This window comes from Scleropages formosus, chromosome 6 (assembly GCF_900964775.1).
Source record: "Scleropages formosus chromosome 6, fSclFor1.1, whole genome shotgun sequence".
In the NCBI taxonomy this organism is placed as follows: domain Eukaryota; kingdom Metazoa; phylum Chordata; class Actinopteri; order Osteoglossiformes; family Osteoglossidae; genus Scleropages; species Scleropages formosus.
The window spans coordinates 26,125,608-26,152,568 of NC_041811.1; the positions used below are offsets into that span (position 1 = coordinate 26,125,608).

At 39.2% G+C, this 26,961-nt stretch overlaps 1 protein-coding gene across 3 annotated transcripts; it reads right to left on the bottom strand.

Annotated features, from left to right (window-relative positions):
• Window positions 1-1,947: 1,947 nt before the first annotated feature.
• znf532 (zinc finger protein 532) lies at window positions 1,948-25,578 on the bottom strand. 3 transcript variants are annotated; one of them, XM_018755797.2, is made up of 11 exons: window positions 25,317-25,578; window positions 24,328-24,501; window positions 23,735-23,796; window positions 10,380-12,684; window positions 9,725-9,906; window positions 9,128-9,304; window positions 7,379-7,541; window positions 6,349-6,636; window positions 3,274-3,386; window positions 2,944-3,085; window positions 1,948-2,580 (listed from the first exon to the last, which is right to left on the bottom strand). In XM_018755797.2, the coding sequence occupies exons 4-11, from the start codon at window positions 12,657-12,659 to the stop codon at window positions 2,092-2,094; spliced, it is 3,834 nt and encodes a 1,277-aa protein (XP_018611313.1). In that variant the 5' UTR covers window positions 12,660-12,684; window positions 23,735-23,796; window positions 24,328-24,501; window positions 25,317-25,578; the 3' UTR covers window positions 1,948-2,091. The 3 variants fall into 3 exon arrangements, with proteins under 3 accessions (XP_018611313.1, XP_018611303.1, XP_018611322.1); XM_018755787.2 differs by lacking the exon at window positions 25,317-25,578 and adding an exon at window positions 24,694-25,252; XM_018755806.2 differs by lacking the exon at window positions 25,317-25,578 and having other exon boundaries at window positions 2,944-3,055; window positions 24,328-25,252.
• Window positions 25,579-26,961: the final 1,383 nt, after the last annotated feature.

Below are 26,961 nucleotides of genomic sequence, written 5' to 3' on the forward strand. Positions count from 1 at the left end.
ACCATAACTTTACCAGTTATGATATCAAAGAGCTGCCTGAGAAGAAATCAAAGACACAAAAGACATTGTGAGAGACTTTGTCTTGCCCCTTATTAAAAGCACAATGGTAGTAAGAACACTGAAACTTGCATACATTTAAAGAAGTAACTGCATTTGTGGAGCTCGCTTATCAAACCGACTTGCTTGTCAACTTAAGCCAACACAAAGAAAAACAGTTGAACAACGATACAAAATATAAAGGATGAAATGGGCACCATAACACCTGACATTATTTATCATGCAACACAAAAAATGGTAATTGCAAGTTTTTTCAAGCACGGTTTTCTCTAGATGGCTGATTGTTTCCATTTCAAGGAAGGAGGAAGTAAGTAAGGAGTGCTCAACCCATCCTTCCAGTAAATTAATAGTGTATCTCCTTGAACATTCCTTGGATCTCAGCAGCAATGAAAATGTTAAAGTTTACAGAGGAGTATGAACTAGGGACAAGTGGCAAGGCCAAATTTTGTCTGCCTGGCAACAATGGTATTAGTGGCACGGTGTCTTCCCAAAAATCATTGCCCATTCATATAAAAACATACGGTGGCATACATAAGATTCCCAATATTGTTGTAGCACATTTTCTTTAACTGATATCTGAACTGACATACTATGCCAATGGTCCTCAGAATTCATCACTGGTTGATCAAGACACCGCACGCTGACCACAAACTTTGTAAAGTAACAGTGACATTTCAAAAAATCTTAAAACATTTCAATAATGCAGGAAGTACCATAAGTACTGTGATAGTTGTGCAACAAAATTTAAGTGTGATTCTAAGTCAGGTAAAGTAGTAAAATCATACAGAGGTGTTTGTTACATGTTAGCAGTAGTGTATACTTCATCTGATTTGCTCAAGGTATTCCAGAGCCATACAATCAATAATAACAATGCTGGGAGTGATGTCAATGTTAATAGCCAAACATAGATTAACCACATATTCGACCCAGGCATATTTTATGTACCACTGATGCATTCATGTTGCACAAATGAAGAGGTCTCACACAAACAGACATTAAATATTAATGGCTAATTCAGAATATACCATTTTTTCTAAAAAGTATATATTCAAATATTACTATTCTGTGGCATAAGATTCAAGTAATGTTTCAGTCCCACTTTGCTAGTGGCAGGTGTGTTGTTTTTTTCTTTTTTTTTTTAAAAAAAAAAAATAAATAAATAAATTTTCCCTTTTCACATAGCATTCTTGGAAAAACTTGCATTCCATCTGGAAAATGCTTTGAAAGCCTCTGCTTCCAGTGCATTTCATGACTTATTCTTGGCCCCTTGACCACACACTAAAATATGATGGAAACACTCAATTGTACAACAAGCGGGATATGCTTTAAGTACCTTGTAAAGTTTTATGGTATTAATGTGTTCATTACTCCACAAGACATTTTAGGGTTTGACCTCATAGTGTAACTAGGAAAGTCTTGAGTTCAGACCACACCCAAATACCAATTTATCAAAGTCAGAGTGTTCAATTAATGGCCTTTTGTTTCATAACATACAGGTAACAGAGAACATTAAAAACCCACACCAATACCAGTGATTCTGAGGATATGTCAGTCTTCAGATAACTGTCAGAACAGCATTTAACATGGTGACTAAAATGACAAAATGAAAAAACTTAAAAGTTCATTTAAAAAAAAAAAATCACACATATAAACACCATCTCAAAGTGTACAAAATGTGTTTTCTTAAATTTAAATATACATACATTTTAAATATATTACATTTTTTAAAACACTTCAGGATTATGTGTGTGTATGTGTGCGTGCATGTGTATACATACATATATAGATAGAGAGATATATAGATATATATACACATATATATATATATAGATATACACTTCTAGATACACACACAAACACACATATATAGGTTTTTATAAATATTTGGGAAGAGAGAGGGTGATAAAGAGAGGAAGGTCTACTGTCTTTAAACAGTCTTAACCTTACTGTTTCTTGAACAGCATGTTAGCTGCAGGTGGCAAAAGACAAGAACTTGGTCAGGAGGTGATTTTGAAAGTTTCCTGGGAAGTGCTTTCACTTGTCTGCCATGTTCAGTCTCTTTGACTTTATGAAGGCCATGCCATGTGTCCTCATGTGTGTGTTCAAGGCCCCCTCAGTCTCAAAGGTCTTGCTGCACACTTTGCACTTTCTCTCTGAGGCCCCATCGTTAGCAGCGTCCTCAGAGCTTGGCTGGTTCTCCTGCTGGTCCTCATCCCCAGCGCCATTGTGCCGCGACAGCCCTTGTGGCTCCTTCAGCTTGTGCACGATGAAGAGGTGCCTGGAGAGGGAATTGTGGGAAGTGTAGCACAAGCCGCACTCCCGGCACTGGTGGGAGGAACCGTCGGACTTGTGCTGGGGGATGTGTTCGTGGAACTGCATGATGTCCTCAGTGGTGAAGCTGCAAACTGCGCACTTGTGCACCTTGAACACATTAATCTTGAGCTTCTTTAATGGCTGCGCAGATGCTCCCCGAGGAGCAAAGTCTGCTGCACATTCCTCCAGCTTGCGCTTAGGACTGGAGGCCTGGAAAGACACAATACCATGAGTGCTCCAGAACTAGCAGTGACTTGGGTCATTTTAGCAAGGGACACAGCTAGCTCAGGTCAAAGAGTTTCGTGCACATTTGGTCATTTAGCTAATTCCTTCCTCAAAAGCAACTTATCGTGTTAAGCTACTTACAATTACGCACGCGTGTACACAGCTGGGTCATTTTTACTGGAGAAATGGAAGGCAAGTGTCTTGCTCAAGGGTACGGGATTTAAACGTGCAATCTCCGAGTCCAAAGACAGCAGCTCCAACCACTATGCTTGTCCATTTTTCACATTCTCATTTTCTTTTTCTTTCTTGGTGTTGTAGAAAACTGTGCATACCATCTAGTCATTATACCTGAGCAAACTCCTTTTCAGAGGTGTCTTCCATGCTGGTGGTGTCAGATACTGCTTTGCCCTCTTTAATGCCATGCATGAGCTGAATGTGCTTCTCCAGCATCAGTCGTTTACTGAAAGTGCGATTGGGGTCAGGACAATGTCTACACAAATGACCATAAAGGAAGAAGAGAATAAAAAAAAAAATTTTATATGATGTGTATTTCATCTTTTAAGACAGAAAATGAAACAGGCAAGTGTTCAATAGTGATTTTAACTAATATCAATATTTCACTTTTGTAGAGGAGCTGAACGCACACAGCTTCTGCAGGATGGGGCGACTTGTACTCACGGGCAGGAGTAGACCTTCCGCAGACCCTTGTGTTTGATCCTGTTGTGTCTACAGAGGCTGTGTGAGGAGCTGAAAGATTTGTCACACTGGCGACACGGGTGTTTCTTCATTTGCTGCATTCCAGTAAAGAACAATGTTTGTGTCATTAAGTCCTAAATACATTATTCCACACAAGAGTCTTGAAAGTTCAGCACTAAGGTCATTCATCCTTTTCAAACCCATCACATATAATTACGTAACTGCTGTTTTGCATTGTCCCAAAAAATGTTCAGAAACTGCAGAAAAAGGCTTTCTGTTCTTGTGGGTATCAGCAGTCACATTTCCCAATGACTTGTGCTGGGAGGCGCCCTGTAAAGATTGCCTGTACAGGCACTCCCCGGATTACGAATGAGTTCCATTCCTCAGTCTGTCTTTAAGTCAGATGTACGTAAGTTGGAACAGTTAGGTATGGTGGGTATCTAACGTCAGTTTGTCAAATGTTTGACTTTGTATATCGTGTACCTTTCTATGCATAAAAAAGATTAATGAAACACTTCTGTATACACTAAAACATCTTTAATATAACAATACATTATTTATTTTTATTATCATTATTATTTTAATAAAAATACTATTATTAATAATAATAATAATAATAATAATAATAATAAATGTAATTACAGTCTTTTATGGCAAGAGAGACAAAGAAACAATGATAATTTTACTACTGTCATGATGAACAAAGGACACAGAGGAGGCTGGACCCAAATGCAGGATAATTTTTTTCAGTAATGAGGGATCAGACTTGTTCTAGTGGTTGGGGACGGGCAAATGGTCAGTCGATCAGCGAACTGCACAGAGGCAAGGATCCAAAATTGTGGTCAAGGGACAAGGCAGGAAGTTATCAAAGAGATATGGAACGAGACTGGGGAACAATGAGGGACAGGACTTGGAAGAGCAAAGCGAGGGAAGTCTGAGGACACGGTGGGGGGGGGAGGTCTTCAGTGAGATTCTGTAACTGGGAAGAGGTTGAGAAGTGTCTTTTATAGCTGAGTGCTCTCTCATTGAGAGAGAGAGAGAGAGAGAGAGAGAGAGAGAGAGAGAGTGTGTGTGTGTGCGTGCACGTGCAAAACGTTAAAGAAGCTTTAATGCTCGCTTTTCCAATGTTCATTGGTGTTTCACCTTTTTCCAATCGCTTTATTATTTCCACTTTAGTTTCAATCGTGATCGTTTTCCTTTTCTTTGATGCATCACCAACACTTGCATCACATTTACACTTTGGTGCCATAGTTAGGAGGGTAAAAACAAAAAAATTAAAGCCAAACACAGTAACACACAAGACAGTCAACAGCAACGTGGTCTGACTGAAAAGAAGGAAGTCTCTTTCCTACTCATGCGCCCGCCACGAGCCAACTAACAGCTGTAGACTCTCAATGTTTTGATGTGCTTTGCAAAGTAGCACTCATTTGTTATTACGAACCATTGTATGTACAGTAGCTTGAATTTTTAATATAAGAGGCTTAATTATGAAGTTTTCATTCGATTGCTACTTAAGGGTGACAAAAAAAAAAAAAAAAAAAAAAAAAAAAAAAAAAATTAACTTCCGGTTAGTAAGGGGGTGGTTCGTAAGTATGGGTTATACGTAAGTCAGATGTTCGTAACTCGGGGACTGCCTGTAGTCATAAAAACAATGGTAATTCTAAAAGCACCAAGCAAGGTGCTGTTCTTATTTCAAAGACTTTGGTGGTTCAGTTCCACTTTTTGGGGATATTTGAACAGACGTGTGATGGTATAACTTAAGCGACCATAATCGGTTGTGATAAATAATCACACACACACACACACACACACACACACACACACTTTCAGAACTGCTTTTCCCATACGGGGTCGCGGGGAACCGGAGCCTACCCGGTAACACAGGGCGTAGGGCCGGAGGGGGAGGGGACACACCCAGGACGGGACGCCAGTCCGCCGCAAGGCACCCCAAGCGGGACTCGAACCCCAGACCCACCGGAAAGCAGGACCATGGTCCAACCCACTGCGCCACCGCACCCCCCGTGATAAATAATCACTTCTAACCATTCACCAGCTGCAGCGAGGCATGGTGGGTAGCACTGCTGCTTTACAGTACCCAGGGTAGGTTCCGATTTAGGTTTGAATCTGTCTCAGTCTGAGCAGAATTTGCATGCTCTCCCCATGTTTTTATGGGTTTCCTCCCACAGTCCAAAGACACAGGTGGAAGAAAGCAATGGTAAACCACTTCCATACCGTCCCCCTCCCATCTGTACACTCCCATAAAATCCACATAAATGGCTGCCATGAGTTGAACTCAACATGATGGCACTTACCCCCCTCCCTCAACCTAATTCTAACCACCTGGCAAATTATCCTTCAGTTTAGCCAGTTTTGAGTCTTCTTCAAAGCTGATATACTCCAAGTTGCTCGAAATACAGAGAACATGGAAGCAACTCCTCCATACACATGTTTTAACAGTCATCACCGATGCTAAAAATTATATCTGTGCTTCTGGGAAAACCATATAAGCATGAAAATGGAAATTTAAGCTTACTGATGCTACTGAAAGAAAATATTCATTCCATATTGTAGCATTCCTTTACTACTATGACAAGCATTTGGATGAAAACACAAACACCAGCAGAGCACGAGTGGCTGTCCAGCTGAATGATGAGAATGATGCCGATTTTGTTACAGTGCTATGTTGTTCTCAGTCTCGAGATCTAAACAAGATTGAGCATTTGCAGAACATTCTGGAATAATGTGTTCAACCTTAACAAGGCATGAGGTAAACGAGAGGGCATCCATCCTGCAGAATTCCATATGTTGCACTTCAGGGCCATGGATCACACATGCTGTGCTGGGTATATGACCAGAACTGACTAGATCTGCATTTATGCATGTTATTCAACAGCTGTATATCTATACCGAAACAAGCACATGCATACAGTTAGTTGAGCGTCAATGCTATCATTATCTGAAGTACTTACATGGCAAAACTCAAGCAATGATTTTTAGAGTTGGCTTTCAATTAAAGACCTTTAAAAATTATGTAATAATTAAAGGCATTACACTGACCTTGCCATGCTCCCTCTTCATGTGGGAAATGTACACTTCCCTCTGGGTGAACAGTCGATCACACTCACGGCACATCCAGCCAGGATTAGAAGGTTTCCTGGGAAGTGCTGAGGTGTTGGCCCGTTTCAGGGGGGACTGTGGCTTTTTCTCATTCTTCTCTACGCCGTTACACGTGCCCACTTCCTTGTTGGGGCTTTGGGTCATGGGATTAGTTGGTTTAGAAGTGAGTGGCAGGTTTATACCCAAATTAGGAGGACCCTCAACAGTTTTAAGAGTACCATGCATAGACTGCAGAAGAGTGGGACAAGAAAATAACAAAAATAGTGAATGACATAGAAAATGTATGTTTTCAATAATATTTATTTTTTATGTGATTAGGAGAATTATCAGCATATGAAATTAATTTGTTCTCCACAAACTGAACAGCTGGAAGCGTAGTGGTCAGAGCTGCTGTCTTTGGACCCAAAAATTGTCGGTTAAGATCCCACCTCCAGCTGTAGTACCCCTGAGCAAGGTACTTACCCTAAATTGCTCCAGTAAAATTACCCAGCTCTATAAATGGGTAAATAACTGTAAGTAGCTTAACACTGTAAGTTGCTTTAGAGAAAAGCATCAGCTAAATGAATAAATTTAAATGTACAATAATTAATATAGTTAAGGAAAACATTACACAAAGGGGAAGATAATGACTAGGGTCCTTGTTCCTCCCTATGACACAGTGTCCAACAGTATTTGTGAAGTGAAAGATGGGGCAGCATAATCAGTTTGAGTCACTGCCAAAATTACACAAAATTCATCTGCAACAGTGATAGATCCTTTCTGGGGTTCTTCTGGCTACGTATCATATCAGCAGTTTAACAACCATATCACTTGGTCATAGAGATGTAAAAAGTAAATGTACAAAGGGCTCCTGCAAATTGTTACATTATGGACACATTATTATTAATACATTATAAGCTGGTGGTCACTCCTGGACCCTGGTGTGAACAGCCTTCTTCCTGAGATCATTGAAAGACAGCTTTTACATTACCTTTATATGGTCCAGCATGAGCTGTTTCTGAGCGTAGTGCATGGAACAGTCAGGACACTTGAAGACAGACACTTTCTGGTTGGCAATGTGTTGGTCAAAGTGGGAGTACAGCAGAGTTTGCTGGGTGAACACAGTGTCACACATGGAGCACTTGTAAATCAACCTGTAAAACACCACACACCACAATGTTTTGTACCAAAAGCAGCATAGAGATTAAACTGAAGGGCCCTGAACTATGACCCATTTGTTCATACTTGTCTATGAAATCCATCACTCACTCTTTTTCTTTCCTGTAAGCCATTTAGACCATTTCTGTTGAAATGACAAGATTCAGTGAAGAAAGTTAAGCATTTAAGAATATATTACTACTAATATACTGGACTCCACTTCCTGGAGCATTACACAAAAAAAAGATACAAAGGTTTAGATCGATCTGTTCTCCAGCTGTGGACTGAAAGAAGAATCCTTATGATAAATACAAACAAACAAAACAGTGCTCTCTATATAAACCCTGTACTAGGCCTTTCCCTGCCCCAGAATCTTATTAGTAGAAGATGATAAGAATAACACTCCTCGTCAAAGCTAAACAGATGACCAAGACTTATGTTTGAAATGTGCCAATTCAAAATGTGGAATCTTCAAAAACTTAAAAAGCTATTACTAACCTATTTTTCATAGTTCTAAATGCATTATGTATGTAGTTTTGCTTACAAAGGTACAAAATTAAGTTCAGAAATCTTCCCCACACAATCTGACATGATTAATTTCATACATATAATAGTCTGTTTTACTAACTACAAAAATAATGAAAGTGAAGTCTCTTCAGGACTTTGACCAAAATGCATGATGTGGGTTTTTCTTTGCACAAACCCTATGTTGATGTTAGGCAACAGGTTCAACAAATATCATCAAATATAATCTTATGTCTTTCATAGGACAATTGATGATGTGTTGCTGCACTAGTGATTTATAGGAATAATATCCTATCCAGCAATAAAAACAGGACAGTTTAGGACTGCGGCAGAAACCTGGAGAATCCAAAGAAAAATCAAGCAAACATAAGAACATCCACAAAGAGAGACCAGGGTTCTAACTAATATCATAGGAACTATAGTGCATGCATGGCTACCACTGCACCACTGTTCCACCACTCAATAAAATATCAATAAAACTTTAGCAAAGCTGCAGAAGAAAAAAAAATGTCGGTGATATTCAGTTTAATGATAAAATATTTAAGTAACATATTCAAGCTGCCTTTGCTTATTCAAGCTATGCTTTTCTCGATGAGGATGTGTGTTACTCTTCCATACAAGTACAAAGAAACCCTTAGCAAAGCACCTGCCCTGTGTCCGAGGAATTTATTACAGTGTGTTGACAGACAAGGTGACAAAACAGTGAAAGGTCAAAGCAGGAAAATGCATTCAGTAAAAGCCACCGTGCAAAATGTTGTTTAACAGTGAACATTTCTAAAATGTCACATGAATTTGCTCTGACTATCAGATAACTCTGACTTTTGTAACTGTGCTGCAATCACTTCGAAACTCTAACATGAAGCATTAGGTTTTTCTTATGGATGAATTAAAATACAAGATCAAAGACAGCAAGTGTAAAAATGCATCCAAAATTACTTTTTGCACTGTACTATTGAAATAAAATACAGCAATCAAATAATACCGGTGCACTCCAAAGTGATCAGAACACGTGTAGACCAAAAAGAATGGGGAGAAAATCATTTGGCATATGACTTACTTTGGCTCCCCTATCTTTACTCCAGGATGCTGAGTGTAGGCATGGGAGTGTGTCCCTGGGGCAGATTTAAAAGCCATGGGGCAGATTGGACATTTGTAGAAGATCTCACAGTGCGTTCCTTGGATGTGAGACTTAAGGGCAGCCACATCTGCATAGATGACGCTACAGTGTATGCAGCTGGAAAAGGAAAAATTACTTCAATAAATCTCCAAATCTTTTTTAAAATTATGCCAACTGTTTTTCTCTACCACATGGTTACTGACCAAGAATCTTGAAAAAAGAAACAAAGGAAACAGCAGAAACCATTAACCAAATGATTTTTACGTAAAATACGTCAACATTCTCACTACCCGGCTGAAACTTAAGCAACATGTTGAGAGATTTGGTTGTTCTCAAAATACCACAGTACCCAAAACAAAAAGATTACTGAATAAAGCAAGGAAGGATTGGTTATATTTATTAATAAAAATAATACTATTAATGTTCTTAATTCATTTCAATTTCAGATGGACAGAACAGTAACGGAAACATGCAGTTGGAAAAGCAAACAATGTCCCCCTTGTCAGTAACTGAAGCAGGAGATAGGAGCACACTCACCGGTAGCCCACTCTGCGGGTGTAGTGCAGACAGTTCTTGGTGACGTGTGTCTGAAAATGGACTGAACGGCAGATGGCTCCACACTCCGGGCAGATATACGGTGACTTGTGTTGGTGGATTCGCTGGTGTGACACAAAACTGCACTGGTTCGGGAGCAGCATTTGACAAATGTTGCATGTTTTCTGTTTTACATTGAGATGTAAAGGGGAAAAAATATGTAAATGAAAATGTTATATTGCATAATCGAGGCAAGAGTCACTAATTCTATATTCATTCTCAAAAGCAACATCCATATTCAGTTTTTTTTTACACACAAAAAAGTATCCACAGATAAAAAACTGGCCTTGCACTAATCAAAAACTTTAAATATAGTAAACTAAAAGAAGTAATAGTAAAAAGCTAATTGAATATTGTTAACATGAAAATGTTAGTAAACAATCATTGCTCCATAAAGACATGAGGAGAACTGAAAATAGTATCATTAAGTAAACTGTATGGAACAACGTCAGTACGGAAAAACAAACAGTTCCTGACACTCACAGACAGGCACACTTATCCTTAATATAACCACCTGTTAGATCTGTGTGGAAAAACACACACACATCCACACCTTCTAAACCCATGGACATGTGCGATAACACACATGCACACACACCTGCCCACTTGACTCTACGGCCTGTTGGTAATGCATTGCAAGGGAGGCCTCGTCTTGAAACATCTCGCTGCACTCTAAGCACTTGAGACTATGCCTGCAAAGCCTTGATGAGTCTTCTTCCAGTGGCATCGCTGCCACCACTGGGGCCGTGGAGGGGGCAGAGATCACTGTGCTGAGAACCGCAGGAGTCGGCTTTCCTGCCGAATTCACCATCGAGCTGTGGATAGTGGTAGTGGCTACAATGGAGGAATGCAAGGCAGAGGCTATCATCTGGTCTGCAGGGATGGGCTTCAGGATTAGATGTGAGCACTGCATGACCACCCCTTTGTCTTTGTGACCCCGGGCATGGGAGAGAAGACTACACTTATTGTAGAAGACCAGGTTCTTGGTGCAGTGGTTGCAGGTTACTTCAATGCGGACACTCCTGCGGTCATAGTGCTGGGTGAGGCTCTTCTCCAAGGCAAAGGAGTCACCGCACTCCAGGCACTTGTAACCACGGGATGGAATAGAAATACAGGCAGCAGAAGGTGGGCTGAGGTTCGGCACATAGACTGGGACAGGATTGATGCTACTAAGGACCTTATTGAAGGCTTCAACCACAGAGCTTTGTGAGCTGGCAAGTACCTGTACACGGGACACTTTCTTAGGTGGCTGGGCAGCAATCAAAGTCTGCTTAATGGGTTGCTGAGGCTTGGCTAGCACCTGGTGGAGCTCAGAGGTGTTTGAAGATGTCTGAGGAAGGAGGTTGAGGTTTGTGAGGTGGACAGTCTTTGGTACAAGTTTGGCATTGGCTAGGCTAGAGGCAGGCACCATAACTGTCTGCTGCTGGATGGCATTAGCAGCCTTAAGAATAGCACTGCTGGCACTCTGCACAGATGCAGCTGGAATAACTGTGGCTTTCACAGTCGTGTTGTTAGCAAGTTTGAGGTTAATCACCTGGGAGCCAGCAGTCTTGACTGCAGAAACAGGTAAGAAGGCAGTAGCAACTGGTTTAATAGTCATCTGCTTGGTGACTTCCATAGGCGTACTGGCTGAAGTAGCAACCACTGTGGTTGGCAGTGAAGTCCGTGATGGGGATGAAAAGACAGATGTTGACGTTGAGGAAGATAAGAAAGAGGATACAACGATAGAAGTGGCATCTGTGCCTTTTTTAAGACCATCAGGATCAAACTCGGGCAGCACTCTGGTGACTGTACGCTTAATCTGACCTGAGGAAGTCTTGATTGTTTTAATTCTGACTTTGGGGATAACTGGTATGGAGCCTGCAGGGGAAGATGGCGATCCTTTACTGCTGCTCTCACTAGTAACACTGCAGGGACTCTCTGGCTGTTTAGAAAACATCTTCTTCACAAGCTCTAATGCAGGCTCAGGATCTGCTGGTTTATCAGTTACTCTAGGGCTCTCTTTAGGCTCCATGGGTAAGTCTCGTGGGAAAGTATGGAGGTCTGGAATTGTAGGATCTGTTGTGGCTTTCTTTGCACTGAGAGCAGCAATAGCAGCAATGCAAGAAGAGAGCTTTGCTGATGACTTAGCCTTAGCCTGAGAGACACTGGACATATTAAGGCCTACTACATCCCCACTTTCTTTCAAATCAAGAGATTTGGGAACCATATCTTTAGGCTGCTCGTCAGTTTTCCTTGGTTTCTGACGATCATAAATGTTTAAGGCCCCCAAATTACTATTGTTGTTGTCAATGTTAGACTTATCGAAATCTCCATTTGTCCCTGGTCTGGACAACATGTCTCCTGTTATGGCATTTGAAGACTCTTGTTCTCCCTTCACAGCTGATCCTGTGAGAAGATTTGTCCCAAAGCCAGGTAGAGTTTCTTTTTTGTCCAAGGGGTCATCAACCTCAATTTTGTCATCATCATCAAACTCCTCAGCACTGGAAATGGGACTAAACTGATTGAAAGATGAGTTATTCATTGAAAGTCCATGTCCTTCCTCCTTCATATTCTTTCCAATGTCTTTTCCATAACGATCATTAGGCCCCACTGCCAGGAAACCATTCTGGAGTCCGTTCCCAAGAGACGGGTGAATCTCCTTTTCTGTGAGCGCATGCTCACTGACCTCAATGTTCCGGATGTTCTTTACAATGACACTGACACCAACATCAGGTGCTGAAGGAGCCTGGGACTCCTCCTCAGAGTGAACACTTTGCTTGAGCTGCCCATCATGGTCATCATGGCCTGACTCAATAGCCGCTTTGGGATCGACCATGTCAGGGATGTCAAAGGCTGCAAGCAAGTCATCAAAGTCAGGGGTCTTCATATCACCCATGATCTTAATTTACTACTGAATAAGCCTGTGTGAAAATGAAGCAAGAAAAAAAATACACAAATGTTAACATTTTGTCAGAAAACTAGTCAAGTTTTAGTTCTCAAAAAGGTGTGCTGGTGTGCATATATACACATTACAATCAATTAGTGTGAACAAAGGCTGACTTTTAAGTGAGTAAATTCAAGTTTCACATGAAGGGATTGGTGATGATTAAACCAGAACAAGTAGTTGGTGTTTAACTTCACAATTTCCTCTACAGTTCTAAAGGCATAGCAATTTGCCAAGCCAGAAGGCAAAGTCATTGAGTGAAAAAAGTGGCCATCAGTTGTGAGACATAACATTTGCAATGTGTATGAAAAGATGTGACCAGAAATCAAGTAAGCAGTGAATTTCTGTCAGGTACAAGACGTTCACTGCAATAAAATCAAAGTAGCTGGAAATGATTGGACATACTGCACAGTACAAGTACACTTTCATTTAAAATAATCTACTGGTCAGAAATATAGCTGAGTTTAGAAACATCACACGCATACATGTGATGCCATTTACTCTAGATTTTATGTCCATTCATAAAATGTAGAGTAAATCAGTACAAATTCAGAAGGTAAACAAGAAGTTTTTTCGTATTGTACAACACATTTCTATGATTTATATTACAATACTATTGAACACACTACATTAGGTTGTAGGGGCTGCCATCATAATAATTAGGTACTTACTTGGTTAAGCATCTGCAAAAACATTATAAACTACACCATAAAACTGAAAATAAATAAAGACGTAAAAATTTGGCTGGTCAATAATATACATCACACATGAAAATGACTCGATGTATTAACCTTCATTCATTTTTTCCCCACAGCTTTATATCATTCTATACTATACACAAAAGTTATCAGGTGAGCCATTTCATGTATTTACGAACATGCAAAACACACAGTACAGAATTAAAACATGAGTACATTTATATCCTCAAAAGAATTATAAAATTAATACCTAACAAGATAACACTACATAGAGTTCACTGGAAGTCACTCTGGAGAAGAGCATATGCTATATAAATAAATGTAAATGTAAATATATGCTGGAATCTTAAGTGAGGAAACATTTCAAGTATAAACTCTAGAATACCAATATTTTTCTGCAGGATGTTATTTTTATACTATTTCTTATTTGGCCATTTAGTGGCAAGAGATGCTATGCACACATTAGAATTCATAGTTGCCTTCAGTAATAAGTCTAAACTTAATATGTATAACGCATGTCTTAAACATGCTATGTTCACAGAGAAAGCTTATCGTAGTCTTTATCTCAAGCTCTATGTCCTAAGCAGCACTGCCTCTAAATATTAAAAAAATTCTTAAAGTGTAACATTTTCCTTGGCTTCAGATCAGCACTGGCAAATATTTAGACCAATGGTCTGTGAAACAAGAGTCACAAAAATGAATATCAACACTGCTGTCTTCTGATAAACCTTAAAGAGTATTCTTGGCCTTCTGGGTAATGTTGTTAGGGTCCACATCCAAACACTAAAATGCTACTGCCTGTATATAGCCAATAGCTAGGCTATAAACGGTTAACATGATGTGTAGCACAGTCAGCAGTTTTCATCAGTTTTATGTTATCCTTACAGAACTTATTATGTATCTTTCATAGACAGGTTTATTATGTAAAGCAACATATTTTGGGCCATATCGGCTTATAATTATTGCTAACAAAGCCAGAAAGCAGTAGGATGTTAGGACGACATCATCATCTAGGGAGCAAGAAAGTATCTAGGGAACAATTATTCTGTGACTAAAAATAAGCAGCACATGTTTGGAATGATGAAGGAAACTGGAGAAACCAAAGAAAACAGATGTGAAAACTCCATACTGAAAAAGCTGTTGCTGTTTCAGACCCATAACCATGGCTTTCTGGGGCCACAGCACTACCAGCTAAACCATTGCTGAGTAACCTTTTTTAGAAAGACATCTACTACCCCACCAGCTCAAAACAGTAAAGCAAAACATATGCAATGTTCTAGAGTGTTAGATTTCAAACTTTTCTACTAAATCTGCATTTTAAAATATACCATAAAAACTTATGCATGCCAGTCTCTGACCGCACTTAGAAACAACTACATATTAAATATGAACTAAATAGTGACTCATGCATTTGGAGGTCAAAAACAATGAGTTAGTTCTGAGATATGTTAGGCAGACTGTGTGATCTTTTCCAAGAATAAAATACTATGTAAATAAAAAGATTGGCAAATTATTTCCACTTAAAAGCCTTGCAATAAAACAAAAATGCATTCCTGTATTATTGAGTGCATCACTTAATCAACCTCCATCAGTCAAAGCAAATTAAAACAAGAGCAGAAGGAACAACTTAAGTGTGATCACTGAAGCCAATCAACTTTTCCCTATTTCAAGTACTTTTACTCTGTGGTATTATTAGTCATAATTAGCAAACTGGGGATCTTTCGTGATTTTTATGTTTCACAGAAACTCTGACCATGAGTAACAAAACTTTCACGTCTTAGCCAAGTCTGATATTCTCACTCTCACACAAGGTTTTACCACCATAGTCACTTTAATTTTACAACTCCCTAATCTTACAAAGTGAAGGGGGGGGCGCAGCATATTGGAGCCTAACCCGGCAAAGGCATAGGAACACACCGAGGACGGGACTCTAGTCCAAGGCACCCCAAGTGGGACTCGAATCCCAGACACGTCAGAGAGCGGGGCCCGGCCCGCTGAGCCATTGCACCCCCTAAAGACAAAACCCTTCACACAAAACAAAGGTTTCATCCATGTTCTGAAATTATGTACAAATCAAAGAGATGAAAACTCAAAACTCATCAAGTGTGTACCCTACCCACAAATTCAAAAACTGAAGGAATGGAGTTCAGACCATGAATGGTAACTTATTAGTGACTATGCATTGGTAATCAGATCCTCCACAGCAGTGTTAATGCTGCATCATTAAGGTATTTTTTTTTTTAAAGTCAGGTAACTGAATTGGCTGAGAATGGTGGATAGTAGTCTTTTATATCGAACCTAAATTTTTCTGAAAAATGAAGACACGGAGACCTACAGAAAGGATTTTAAAACTAACCCCTTATCTATTCTACATGCAGCATACACTACATGAGAAGCTGGCAACAACCATGTCATTGGAGCGATTAACTGTATTTTAGCAATTGTGTGTCTGCACCTGTACCTCTCCATTTGTTAGAGAAATACTTTTGTTTACTCTGAATTGCCTGTTGCTTGGGAGAAAAGTGTCTGCTAAACAAATAAATGGAAATGGAATTGTAGACAATGTGGTAGTGAACAAGCTGGCCAGAAGGTTTTATCTTTAATTTAGATCATCTCGGTCTATATATATGATGATCGGCACTCATTAACATAACCACATGTCACACAGCTACCTTATTTTCTTAAAACAAACTGACATCCAGTGAAAGGTGAGTAGTGTAAAGGACAGTTGCTGCTGACCTGAAGAGCGGCAAATCTCTTTCAGCAACTGGAAACCTCTTGGCATCTTGACAAGAATACAGGAGTTGCTTATGCAGTGGAGCTCCTGGTCACAATTATGATGACATAGATCAGACTTGGAAAGCATTCCAAGGCAGTGTTGGTCTACTTTGGGCCTGGCAATATACTGCTTTTCCAGTATTCTATTTTTACATTTCTCCATTCAACCTACCTGTTATTCGGTTAGGCTTTACCCAGGCTGTTAGTTAGAATATAAAATGTTGGAGTCTATTTTAAATGCATTTTTTCACATCTATTTTCTAAAATTTATCTGTAGCAGAGAAAATGTGACAAGTGTTTATGGGCTAAAATATGTTAGCAAAAAGCACCCTAACAGAATTGGAGAGTTGGAGCACCTTAACTGAACTTTCACATTGTTTACAGCTGTGTTTAGTGTTCATGAATGCTGGAGATCAGTAACAAGATGCACATATGTATGGGGAAAAAGGGAAAGAAAAACCAATACTACATACGAGTCTGTGGAGACAATATATCTTTGTAATTTTAAATGAATTATAATGTGCTCAAAGCAAATCATTTAGAAGAAAGAAAAAAAAATCAGTTTTCAAGTTTTTGTTTTTTTTATGACTTAGGCAGCAAAGTGACTTTGAAGTTACAAACAAAATGGCTTCTGGTTCCAATAGTTTTTGCAAGAAGAGGAACAATGTAATTAATATCCTATCATTAAGGCAGGTTACAGGTGTCATTACAGGTCCTTTAAGACAACTGTGTTTATGAAATATGATCACCGACTAAATCAGTAAAAATCTTAATTTAGATTAACAATTTTTGTTCCATAATTCAAGGGATTATAGTAAGCGACTGCTTCAAAAAACTAACAATGTATTGCTTTTGGAGCAACTTTTTGCAAAATTTCAAAGTTTTCCAAAGGTTTTCTCTAAGATGCATTATACTTCTCTGTTTTTTGCTTCCAACTTTTCTTGACTTAAAAGTTTAAAATGGTTTAAAATAATTTACTGGTTTAAAGTAAATTTTGCAATTCATTAATTCAATCAGCAGTTGAATCAAACCCAAATTAAAAAAAAAAAAAACACATGCCTGTTGAAAGTGTGGGACACAGCCATACCCTTTTATCAAAACCATCCATAGTGCAAATTCCCACAAAGCAAACATTCAGAGACTGGAGAAGCTACACATATCATTTCATAAAGCAGAATTTTGTTACTCCAATCTTCATACAGAGTGCCCACTTTATCAGACTTACTGTACTTATCATGAAGTATCATAATGCTGTATTTTTTGTGACACTCCTGAATTGGATATGTTATGGATATACTGCCAGGGGAGGGCAGGCTTCATGCAACTTTTCAGTTACATGAAAACTGTAACACAAGAGTATTTTTAACAGCTTATTTGTAAACTGTCAGAAAAAAATATACGCATTTAGAAGGCACAATTTAAATGAAATGTCACATGAAAATGGAAAGTTGTATTTTTGGCTTTTCTATTTTTTCTCTCAACACTTACATATGTATATTTGAATGTATTTTAAACATGTATAATTCCTTTGATGTCACGATGAAACCATGAAAAGTTTAAAAAAAAAAAAAACCAAAGTAGCTACAGAATGAATTTTTTTTAAAAAAAAAGGATGTGCACTGAAGAACAACACACAAGTTTCATATAAACAGACTGAGATGGCATCCATTCCCAGCACTCTCTACTTATACACACAGCACTTTGAATAAATCCATTGTTCACCCACTGGGACTAGCCACCGATTTGCGCGGGCAGCTCATTTGGTTTGTATGGAAACCATTCCCAAGTTCCTCAGTCTGCATACACGATTCTCTGTGTGTGTGTGTGTGTGTGTGTGTGTGTGTGTGTGTGTGTGTGTGTGTGTGAGATGACCAGTTACTCATCTGTGTGGCTGGCTTAATCGGCCTGTGTGATCAGAGACATTTCACCCCCAACTTTCTGAATTTATGGACCTAAAGATAATTAGGGACAAACTCCTTACAACAGGAAGCGTGATACAGGTTGCTCACTTTGATAAATCACTGTCTGTATATTGGTGAATGGGTATATTTGTACTTTTCCAGTAAATAACTGCAATATTTCATATCTATAACATGCAGCTAAGTTACCACTAGCTGCTGCCAGTAGTGAAGTCTAGCTAGTTATTTGAATAGTTAGCAACAGAAATCTCAGTTTTGCTAACACAGCCAAAGAACACAATCTAATTGGCAGGGAGAAGAATGTACTTTAAAAAAAAAAAAAAAAAAAAATCCCTGAAACCAGATGTGTATGTTTGTTTGATAAAAGAAAGAAAACAAAAAATGTAGCTTTATTATACTGGAATCCCAAAAGAAATATTAATATTGAGTGGACAAAAGCTTGTAAGAAGTTTAGTGCAGTGTAACTAGCATTTTAAGTCACCATGGACATAGGCATCAGCTAAATACTATTAATACTACTACTACTACTAATAAGAAAAATAGTGCACAAATCTTAGCCACAGCCAGTAGATCATCTAAATTCTTATAAGCCTAACCTAGAATAATAATCCTACATATGCGGGCAGAATATTTTCTAACAGAGAAAATTTGTTAGAATCACTCAGGTTGGATTCAAATAACTCTGGAAACAGGAAAATACCTGAAATATCAAAGAGGAGAATGTAATCATGCTTCCAACTGCTATGACTGCACAGACAATAAGTAATTCCCCAGGTGGTCTAAAGTCAGACATCTCTTATAAGGTTTAAAGAAGGAGATACAAACACAGTAGAAACACAGGATGTATTAAGGATGGGTATGGGTTAAGGAAAAGCAGACATCAAACAATGAAATAGAATGATTTTGGGTACTGTTTATGGTCATTAACACAGAAAACGAAACAGGCCAAAAATAATACAGCCTGACAGATGAATTGGTATAAAGAAAACAGGAAGGAAGATATTTACAAAAAAAAAAAAAAAAAAAAAAAAAAAAAGGTAAAACAAGGGAAGTGCAAAAAGTACAAGGAGCTAAAAAAAAGAAAAAAACCTGAAAAGAAAAATTCTAAATGCACTGCACAAAAGCCAAGAGTATTTATTAAAATGACAACAAAAGGACAAAGCAGGCCAAACCACTGTTCAGTCTGAATTCTTGAAAGCACTACATATGTTTACCATGGTGATCTGAATCCAAAGTCTTTTTATTTTTAATTCCTTTATGAAATATAATTTCATGAATGGGAAAAGAAAAAATAAATAAAAACAGAACCGCTTTCTGTATTTCTTTCTTGCCAGAGAAACACAAAAGCCAGACATTTGAAGCACACCCGGCACTGGTCTCTGACTGCTAGCAGGCAGCCATTGCCCTTGTCTGGAAACAGTTAAAGGCTCTGTAGCTTCAAATGTGTTACAGCTACAGCCCTGAACACCGTGTTCACGAACCTGAAATGGCACCGAAAGATTACAACGATAACTGCGAGATGAGGGCAGCCAAGACACAGACGACTATCACAGACAGTTAAAAGAACCGCTGAAAACCGAAAAGGCCTAGCACAAAACATGGCCAATGCAGGATGGTTCCTGACGCCGGTACGAGATGAATGTTTAATGCACCAGAACACATTGACACACTTAGAATCCGGTCTCCCCCAACAGACCCCTTTTAATAAGCGCGCTTTCTCCTTTCTTTAGAAATGAACACAAAGTGAACATACAAGCACTGTAGTGGAAACATGCAAATCGGCCACTTCTCACCCTCAGCGTTGCAGTCACTCTTAGCAAAACCACCTTTCTTCCTTGTGACACAGCACAGTCAAAACACCCCCACCCTCAAAAAAAAGCAATTCCACTTCCCAACCAGACCAGGCCCAAAAATGGGTCATGTTACATCCACAGAGATGGTGTGATCCTCTGTCATCCATAGCACCAACACACGACAGACAATGACCATCTGAGGCAGACTCCCGGGCACTTCCCTCATCCACTGATCAAACACAATGTTTTCTAATTGCTGCAAGCTACATACCCCGAACAGTGTATCGAATGTGCAACCATACTGTTTGGGATGGCACTGTTCTGCAGGCTCCTCTGCTATTTTGGCTGCCATGAAGCAGCAAGCTATCTTACTGTAGCACAGTGACTGCATTGTTCATGAGCCTCAGTCTGCCTCAAACCAGTTTCAGCCGGTTCCGGTCACCCCACATAAAGCCTTTGCTGCAGCACAGCCACTGAGACACAGTGCCCACTCTCTCTGATTGCTTGCAGAGATCATGGATCGCTTTTACCCCTTCACGGGTCGGGTACCTTCGCAATACCGCCTAAACATGCTGTCGGCGGCCAGGTAATGTTAGTCAGCACGAGAAAAACACGGATTAGAGAGAAATCATCATCATCATGAATAAGGAGTGCCATTCTGAGTGAAAAAATCAGGCCTGAACGGTAATCTAATGACACCACCACACACACAGCACTCCCCATAAAAGGAAAAATGAGCAGTAAAACAATGGAGCACATATGAGACAGCACGTTCATACTACAGCTCAATTTTAAAGCACAGAGAAACAAGATATCGGGCATTCGTTATTTCAAGTACAATAAGTACGCAAAAAGGGAGAATCGAGAAGGATATTTTCATAGAACTTTACAAAACTGGAAAATTTCTGTTCTGCCCCCCCCTCCTCCCCGAGTGTGTTGCTGCATTTTAAGACCACATAAATACACATGCACACACCAATCGTGGTTTACCTCACCTCATTTCAAAGCCGATGGTCCAAACTCTCTTTCCCCAGAGAGGCTGAGCCTTGACAATTAAAATCAGCTGCCACACCACAATCCCATGGTAACTAAGCATCTTGTCTTGTGTTGAATGAAGGCAAAAACAAAGCCTGCTCCTGCTGAGCTCTCATGCACGGTGACTTGGGTAAACGCGGCTCTGCCATACTCTTACATGTATTCCCAATAGGGAAACCTTCTACAGCAGATCTGACACACGAGAATGAACCCTAGGAGATTTTTAAATATAAATAAAAAAATCTGTCTTTGCAAAGCTGAAATTTTTTGTAGATATGCTGTCTGGTCACAGGAAAAGGGGGCAGTATTACACAGAGGAACTGGGCCTTTTGTCTAAATCTGCAGTGCAGGGCAATGGGACTCTCCTAGTTATGCAGTAGAAGCAGATGGCACAGATAGACCAAATGCGTGGAGGGTAGAAACAAATTAAAGGCAATATGAGAAGTGATCCTTTAAAGTACAAGGTGCACTGCGACCCCATACGATTACAGATGGTCCACGAACAGCCAAGCTACCAATGTTCACAGTTACGGTTTGGTGAACTTCAGAGAGCGGAACAGACACAATAGCTGGGAGGGTGAAGATGTTTGTTATAAACATGGAGAAGAGGAGGAAGAAGAGGAGGGGAAAAAAAAAAAAAAAAAAAAAAACATAACCATAAGCAGAAATTGAACCAAGAAGTAATACCATAATTGGGGCAGAAGAATAATCAGTGATATTCTCTGCACAAAAGTTAAAAGAAGCTCTACCTATAGATTATTTTTAATTCAAACTTTGAAATCAAAGGCCGTGGCAAAAACTAGAGTCCTTATGCTTAAACAAGAACAGGCTGTAGTTTTTACGCATTTTAAATAAATAAATAAATAAAATAATTAAAAATTTTTCCTTCGCTTGGTGACCAATTCACATTCCCCCCTTGTTACTATTAACCTTTATTAAACTTTGTTCAAGGCAAGTTGAGTCATATTGTGTCATATTTGTAAAGTAACAAGCTACTTATGATTTTCCCATTTACACAGAGAGGTACTTTATCGTTTCAGGGTAACTAACCTGCTGAAGTATACTACAGCAAGAGCGGAAATTCAAACCAAATATGTCCATCTTGAATAGTGACAGCCCTAACCATGATGCTACTCGCCACCCTTGATGATTCACTTCATCTATTAGCAAAGTGATGTGACTATTGTAAACTGGAACAAACTCAGATTAAGTAAAAACACCTATCAAGTGTGACTTATCACATTTAATAAAAATGCTTTAAACATGACGAAACAACGATGATTTGTGCAAACATTCCCATTTAAGGTCTCTTCCGTAGTAAAAACATTCCCCTAATGCTCTCTTCTGCAGTTAAATATACTGTAGTATGACACTCTTAGTTAAGTGTAAAAAATCTGACTATATGCCTTCACTTACTAATCCTTTCCTTAAAAAAATAAGTGTATATAATGTGAGAAGTCTTGAATGTACACAATTACTTAACATGAGAGGTTTGTCTGTTTATATTAGTACAGTGTTGTTCTGTGTAGTGTCAGCTGGCAAATACCAATTAGTAACACTAATCATAAAACCAAAAAAACTGTCATGTGGTAACTATTAGAAACAAACCAAAGATCTTTTCTACAATACAGCTTTGGCACAGTTTATCTACAAATTACAACTTTATAAATCTGTTTTTAGTTTGCCAAGCTAAAGAAAAAAAAAAAAAACCTTTCATGGGAAATCAAAATATAACTGGCTTGTTGTAAGCTATAGATCTCAAATTTTATGCTGCAAATTCATTCAGCATGCAGTCAAAATATTCAAATTATTCAGAGCTTACTAAATGTACAAGAATAAAAGGCACAGGATTAAAAACTGAATGCATTACAGATGAAAAGAATCCAGGTACCACCACAACCAGGCAAAAAAAAAAAAAAAAATCTAATCTCAAATTCTGAGACTCCTCCAATGTTGTCCCCAGTTATATATGCTGAATGCTTAAACAAACAGCACCTAACTTTATTCATGGATCCTAACTAGGAACAAGAAACAGATTCGGTCTCAAGCAGGAAGTCACTTGTCTTTATTTCCTTGCCACAATAAACTTAACAGCTATGGACTTCGACAACCTTTTTTTGCTCAACTACCAGTGAACAAAACACAAAAAACTAGCATTTTTGATTAAAAACCTTTATATTAAGTTTATTCTGTATATGACTTGGCTTGTTGTCATCCAAAGAAACTGCTTGGATGGGTCCCAATGCAACATGAGGAGCTTTTAATGTATGGTTAAAAACATAAAATAAGGCAAAATTCAGTATAGGCAATTACTATTAATATGTCCACACTAATTTCAAGTATTGTGTGATGAGTGCTGTTTTCTGTGGCTTCTCCAAAAACAAATACTCCAATGCTGGTATGTAAAAAGCTTAATCTGATCAGTGTAGTGATACCTTTTAATTTCTACAAACACTCATAAGAATCAGCTAGCTATAAGGCGACTTCCTGTAGTTACTGCTTGATGCTGGCAACCTGCCAATAGAAAAACAACTCCATCGTGATCCTCAAACATTTTTATCAATTACTAAAGTATCATTCCTTTTGTCACCACATAAGTTAATGCTACTTCAAATGTACACTGATGGGAAAAAACAGCTAAAAACTACACAACCAGAGCAGGACGATCACTCTTACAAAGACTAACCTCAATGCCAAAGCACTGTTGTCCTAAAGGAAACACTGCTAGGGGTCCATGTGTCTCCAACATGTGTCTGTCAATTCATATTTACATTGATGTAGTAAAGCAAAAGATCTACACATACCTGACAGTCTGCTGAAGTTTTGCTCAAACCAACAGCTTCTGCTGTGAATAATCTTGTTCAACCTGCAACATATCAGAGCAAATCTTTTAAGTGACTGGCATGTAAATGAACCATTTTTCTATGATGTGACCATGCTTATTTACATGACTCCCATCTACTGCAGGAATAAATCAGCAAAAAAAAAAAAAAAAACTGATTAGGACTATGGTTTCACCAATACTGATTGGATTTGGAGCCAAAACGGTCTCAGCTCAATAGACTCAAACTCAGCCCAAGATTCCTCAACGCTTTCCAAAACATTTTATCAAGCAAGGCGAAGATAATCTGACAGCATCTCAAAAAACGTGCAAAATCGTCCTGGTAATCGATTTGCTTGGAGACATCCTCGTGTGTTCCCATTCAAAATGTCTACACCATCACTGCACAGGTGTACTGGCCCACAACAAAATATTCAGTACCGCGTATCGACCCCAAGGAATAATAAGAGCACCTTAATAGACACAGCCTTAACACAAAGAAAAGCACGGTTCCAGACACATGCGTATCTTTCTATTTAGATCCCTGAACGGAACACGCAAAAAGACTCTTCCTACCTGTTTAGGCGGCACTGCTGCTGCTGCCAGTGATGTCAGTTAGTGATGTGATGTCTTCTTGTTTAAAGGAGCTGTATCTGCGGCCGGCCAATTCGGAAGGATTAAACAGCCAAGGACAGCCATGACCTCAACGTCGGGTTCAGCCATGTATCCATCAGCATATTTCATCAGCACCTAAAACAATACATTGAATTGGAGGAGGAGGGGAGGGGTCAGGAGACTTTAAATTCATTTCAACTGCATGAGCTGTTCAACATTAAAGCAGACATATGAGAAAGAGATATGAGAAAGCCCAGATGACAGTGAAAGACGGGGTACATAGCCCAACTACCCGGCAGGACACCACACACTGATGATCATGCCCACCCCAAAAAATGTTGTTGCTGGGGCAGTCACGTGACATGATATTCCGTCTTGATGCGGTCAAAAACCCACAAGTTGCCCTGCACACGTATTCCTACACAACATGCATTCATGAAAAGCATTAATATCATGTTTATTTCGGGTGAAAGCCGTCATTCTCCCCCCGGCACGGCGTGGTTAAAACACTCAGCTTGCTCGCTGTTCCCAGGAATTTCTTCCATACCCAGAATCCACTTCGTAGCGGTCTTTTCTCCCCATTTAGTGTGGACACACTAAGGATGATTAACACGAGTCTTCGCGAAACTGTGCCCAATCGGGCTAATATCCCCCGTTTTCACAGAGCAAACTCGGTGCTCGCCATGCCTTTGTTGAGAATTTTATGAGGAGTAATTGGTTGTCCTTCCCGTCAGCCATCGCGGTATGACTGCAGACAAGCTGTGCTGCCCGCTCACTCTCTATCACCTCCGCTACAATTGTGTCACTGCCTCAGCGGGACAAACCCCTGACGTCAAAACACGCTAAACACAAATATATGGTGTAAATAACAGTAAACTTGGGCTTCTGAAGCTGCAACGGTGTGTTTCTTATTTTTTTTTTAAAGGAATTCTTTTCCTTGGCACACTTACCCATCAGCCTCCGCGGTCCTGACGAAGCTAAGGGTTACGCATATCCTTTACCATCTCATATGTGAGGCTACTTCCCCTTTTTTTTTCCTTTCTGCTGCATTTCGAAAGCCTTTGCTCAGAGGAGGACGAGAATGTGTATTCACAGATAGACACGAAGTAGCACGGGACATCACTGCGTCACAACATCCATGTGAAACATGGGCTATATTCCTCTTTGCAGTCCTAAACGCCGTATTGTTGAGACTTCGGCATCGGCTCGAGGTTCGCAACCCACTTCCCATAAGTCTTTGCTCTGGAGCCGAGGTGCAAACGTAATGATGCCGCTCGGTCATTGTACGGAGGGCTCCGTCATGTCGGGACAGCTGAGCTGTGGGAGAGCAACGAGCCGCACGCTTTAGCAGACACTTCTTGCAAAAATTCACTCAAGACATGATTAATACATATATATCACCGCTCTTCATTCCATTTTTAAAGAACCACATTCCGTCCTCCTAGCCTTGAGGTTCAAACCACACATGCTAGTTTTATATTAAACCTGAATTACTGTATGTGTGCATTGTCTCCGACCATGTAAAACGTAAATATTTTCGTAAGATGACAACGATCACTTCTAATCATCGCTAAGTCACAATAATAATTACATCTCTTGGTTTCACCATTGTGCCTAGTCACTCACTGTAGTTCAAACACTTTGACTAGTGGTTGAGCGGTCCATATTTTGCCTGTATCCTTCAATAAAGTCTATATCACAACAGCAGAACATTTTGAATGACCTAGGATTTTCAACATTACTATGACTGGTGAAATTTCACAGAAATGTTAACTTGGACAAAAATTTCCGTCTTATAATGTAGTAAATGAGCATTCATGTTATGCAACAATAAGTATAGACCAAATGAGAGACATTGATTGAAAGGAGTTGGGATGAGGGTGAATCCCCCTTAGTGTTCATCCAAGCTAATATCTTCCCAAACATTGTGGATAAACTATGAATTGAGTATTATTGCCAACACTGCTCTCTGAAATAACGGTTCACTCTGTAGCCTACATCACAGGTTTATAATCATAAACCTTTCTGGCCAAACTGGTGTCCTATTCATAAAAAAACTGACTACAGCACACACTGTAGTCTAGAAGATTTAATTTTACATTAAATTTGAAATGCATGCCATGAATTGACCTGCTAAGTTCACTGAGTATAATGTTACAGTATTAAAGGGTATATGTCTCTCATCATGAAGTGACAGGTAGCATTTTGAAGTACAGTATAAAGGCGAATGGTGTCTATTATTGCTGCACAAAAGCACAAAATGTCAGAACAATTAAATAACACCAAACTGATTTTGATATTATGCCACAGAAAAGGAATCATAAGTTTGTTGTTAGAAATACATAATACAATGTTAATTATTTCTGATGATTGCGATTGCTTAATCAAAGGAATATACCCAACCTTTAAATGCACATTAAAGGGGCACATTGCAGTTCGCAGTGGGTGTAAATTAAATGATTGCATTAAATGGGCACATTAAGTATTTCAGACTGTTCCTGCTACACAAAACATGATTTATAAAAATCTTCTCTTTTGCAAGCCTAAGAGCAAAGAAAGAATACGTGGTCACATTTCTCCCTCTGTTTCTGCAAC

Coding starts and splice junctions, on each gene's coding strand:
- znf532 (XM_018755797.2), bottom strand. CDS start 12,659: ATGGGTGATATGAAGACCCCTGACTTTGATGACTTGCTTGCAGCCTTT. Junction 3,387..6,348: donor TGAAGAGGGAGCATGGCAAG/GTCAGTGTAATG, acceptor ACTGGAATGCAG/CAAATGAAGAAACACCCGTG. Junction 3,086..3,273: donor CGGAAGGTCTACTCCTGCCC/GTGAGTACAAGT, acceptor TCATTTGTGTAG/ACATTGTCCTGACCCCAATC.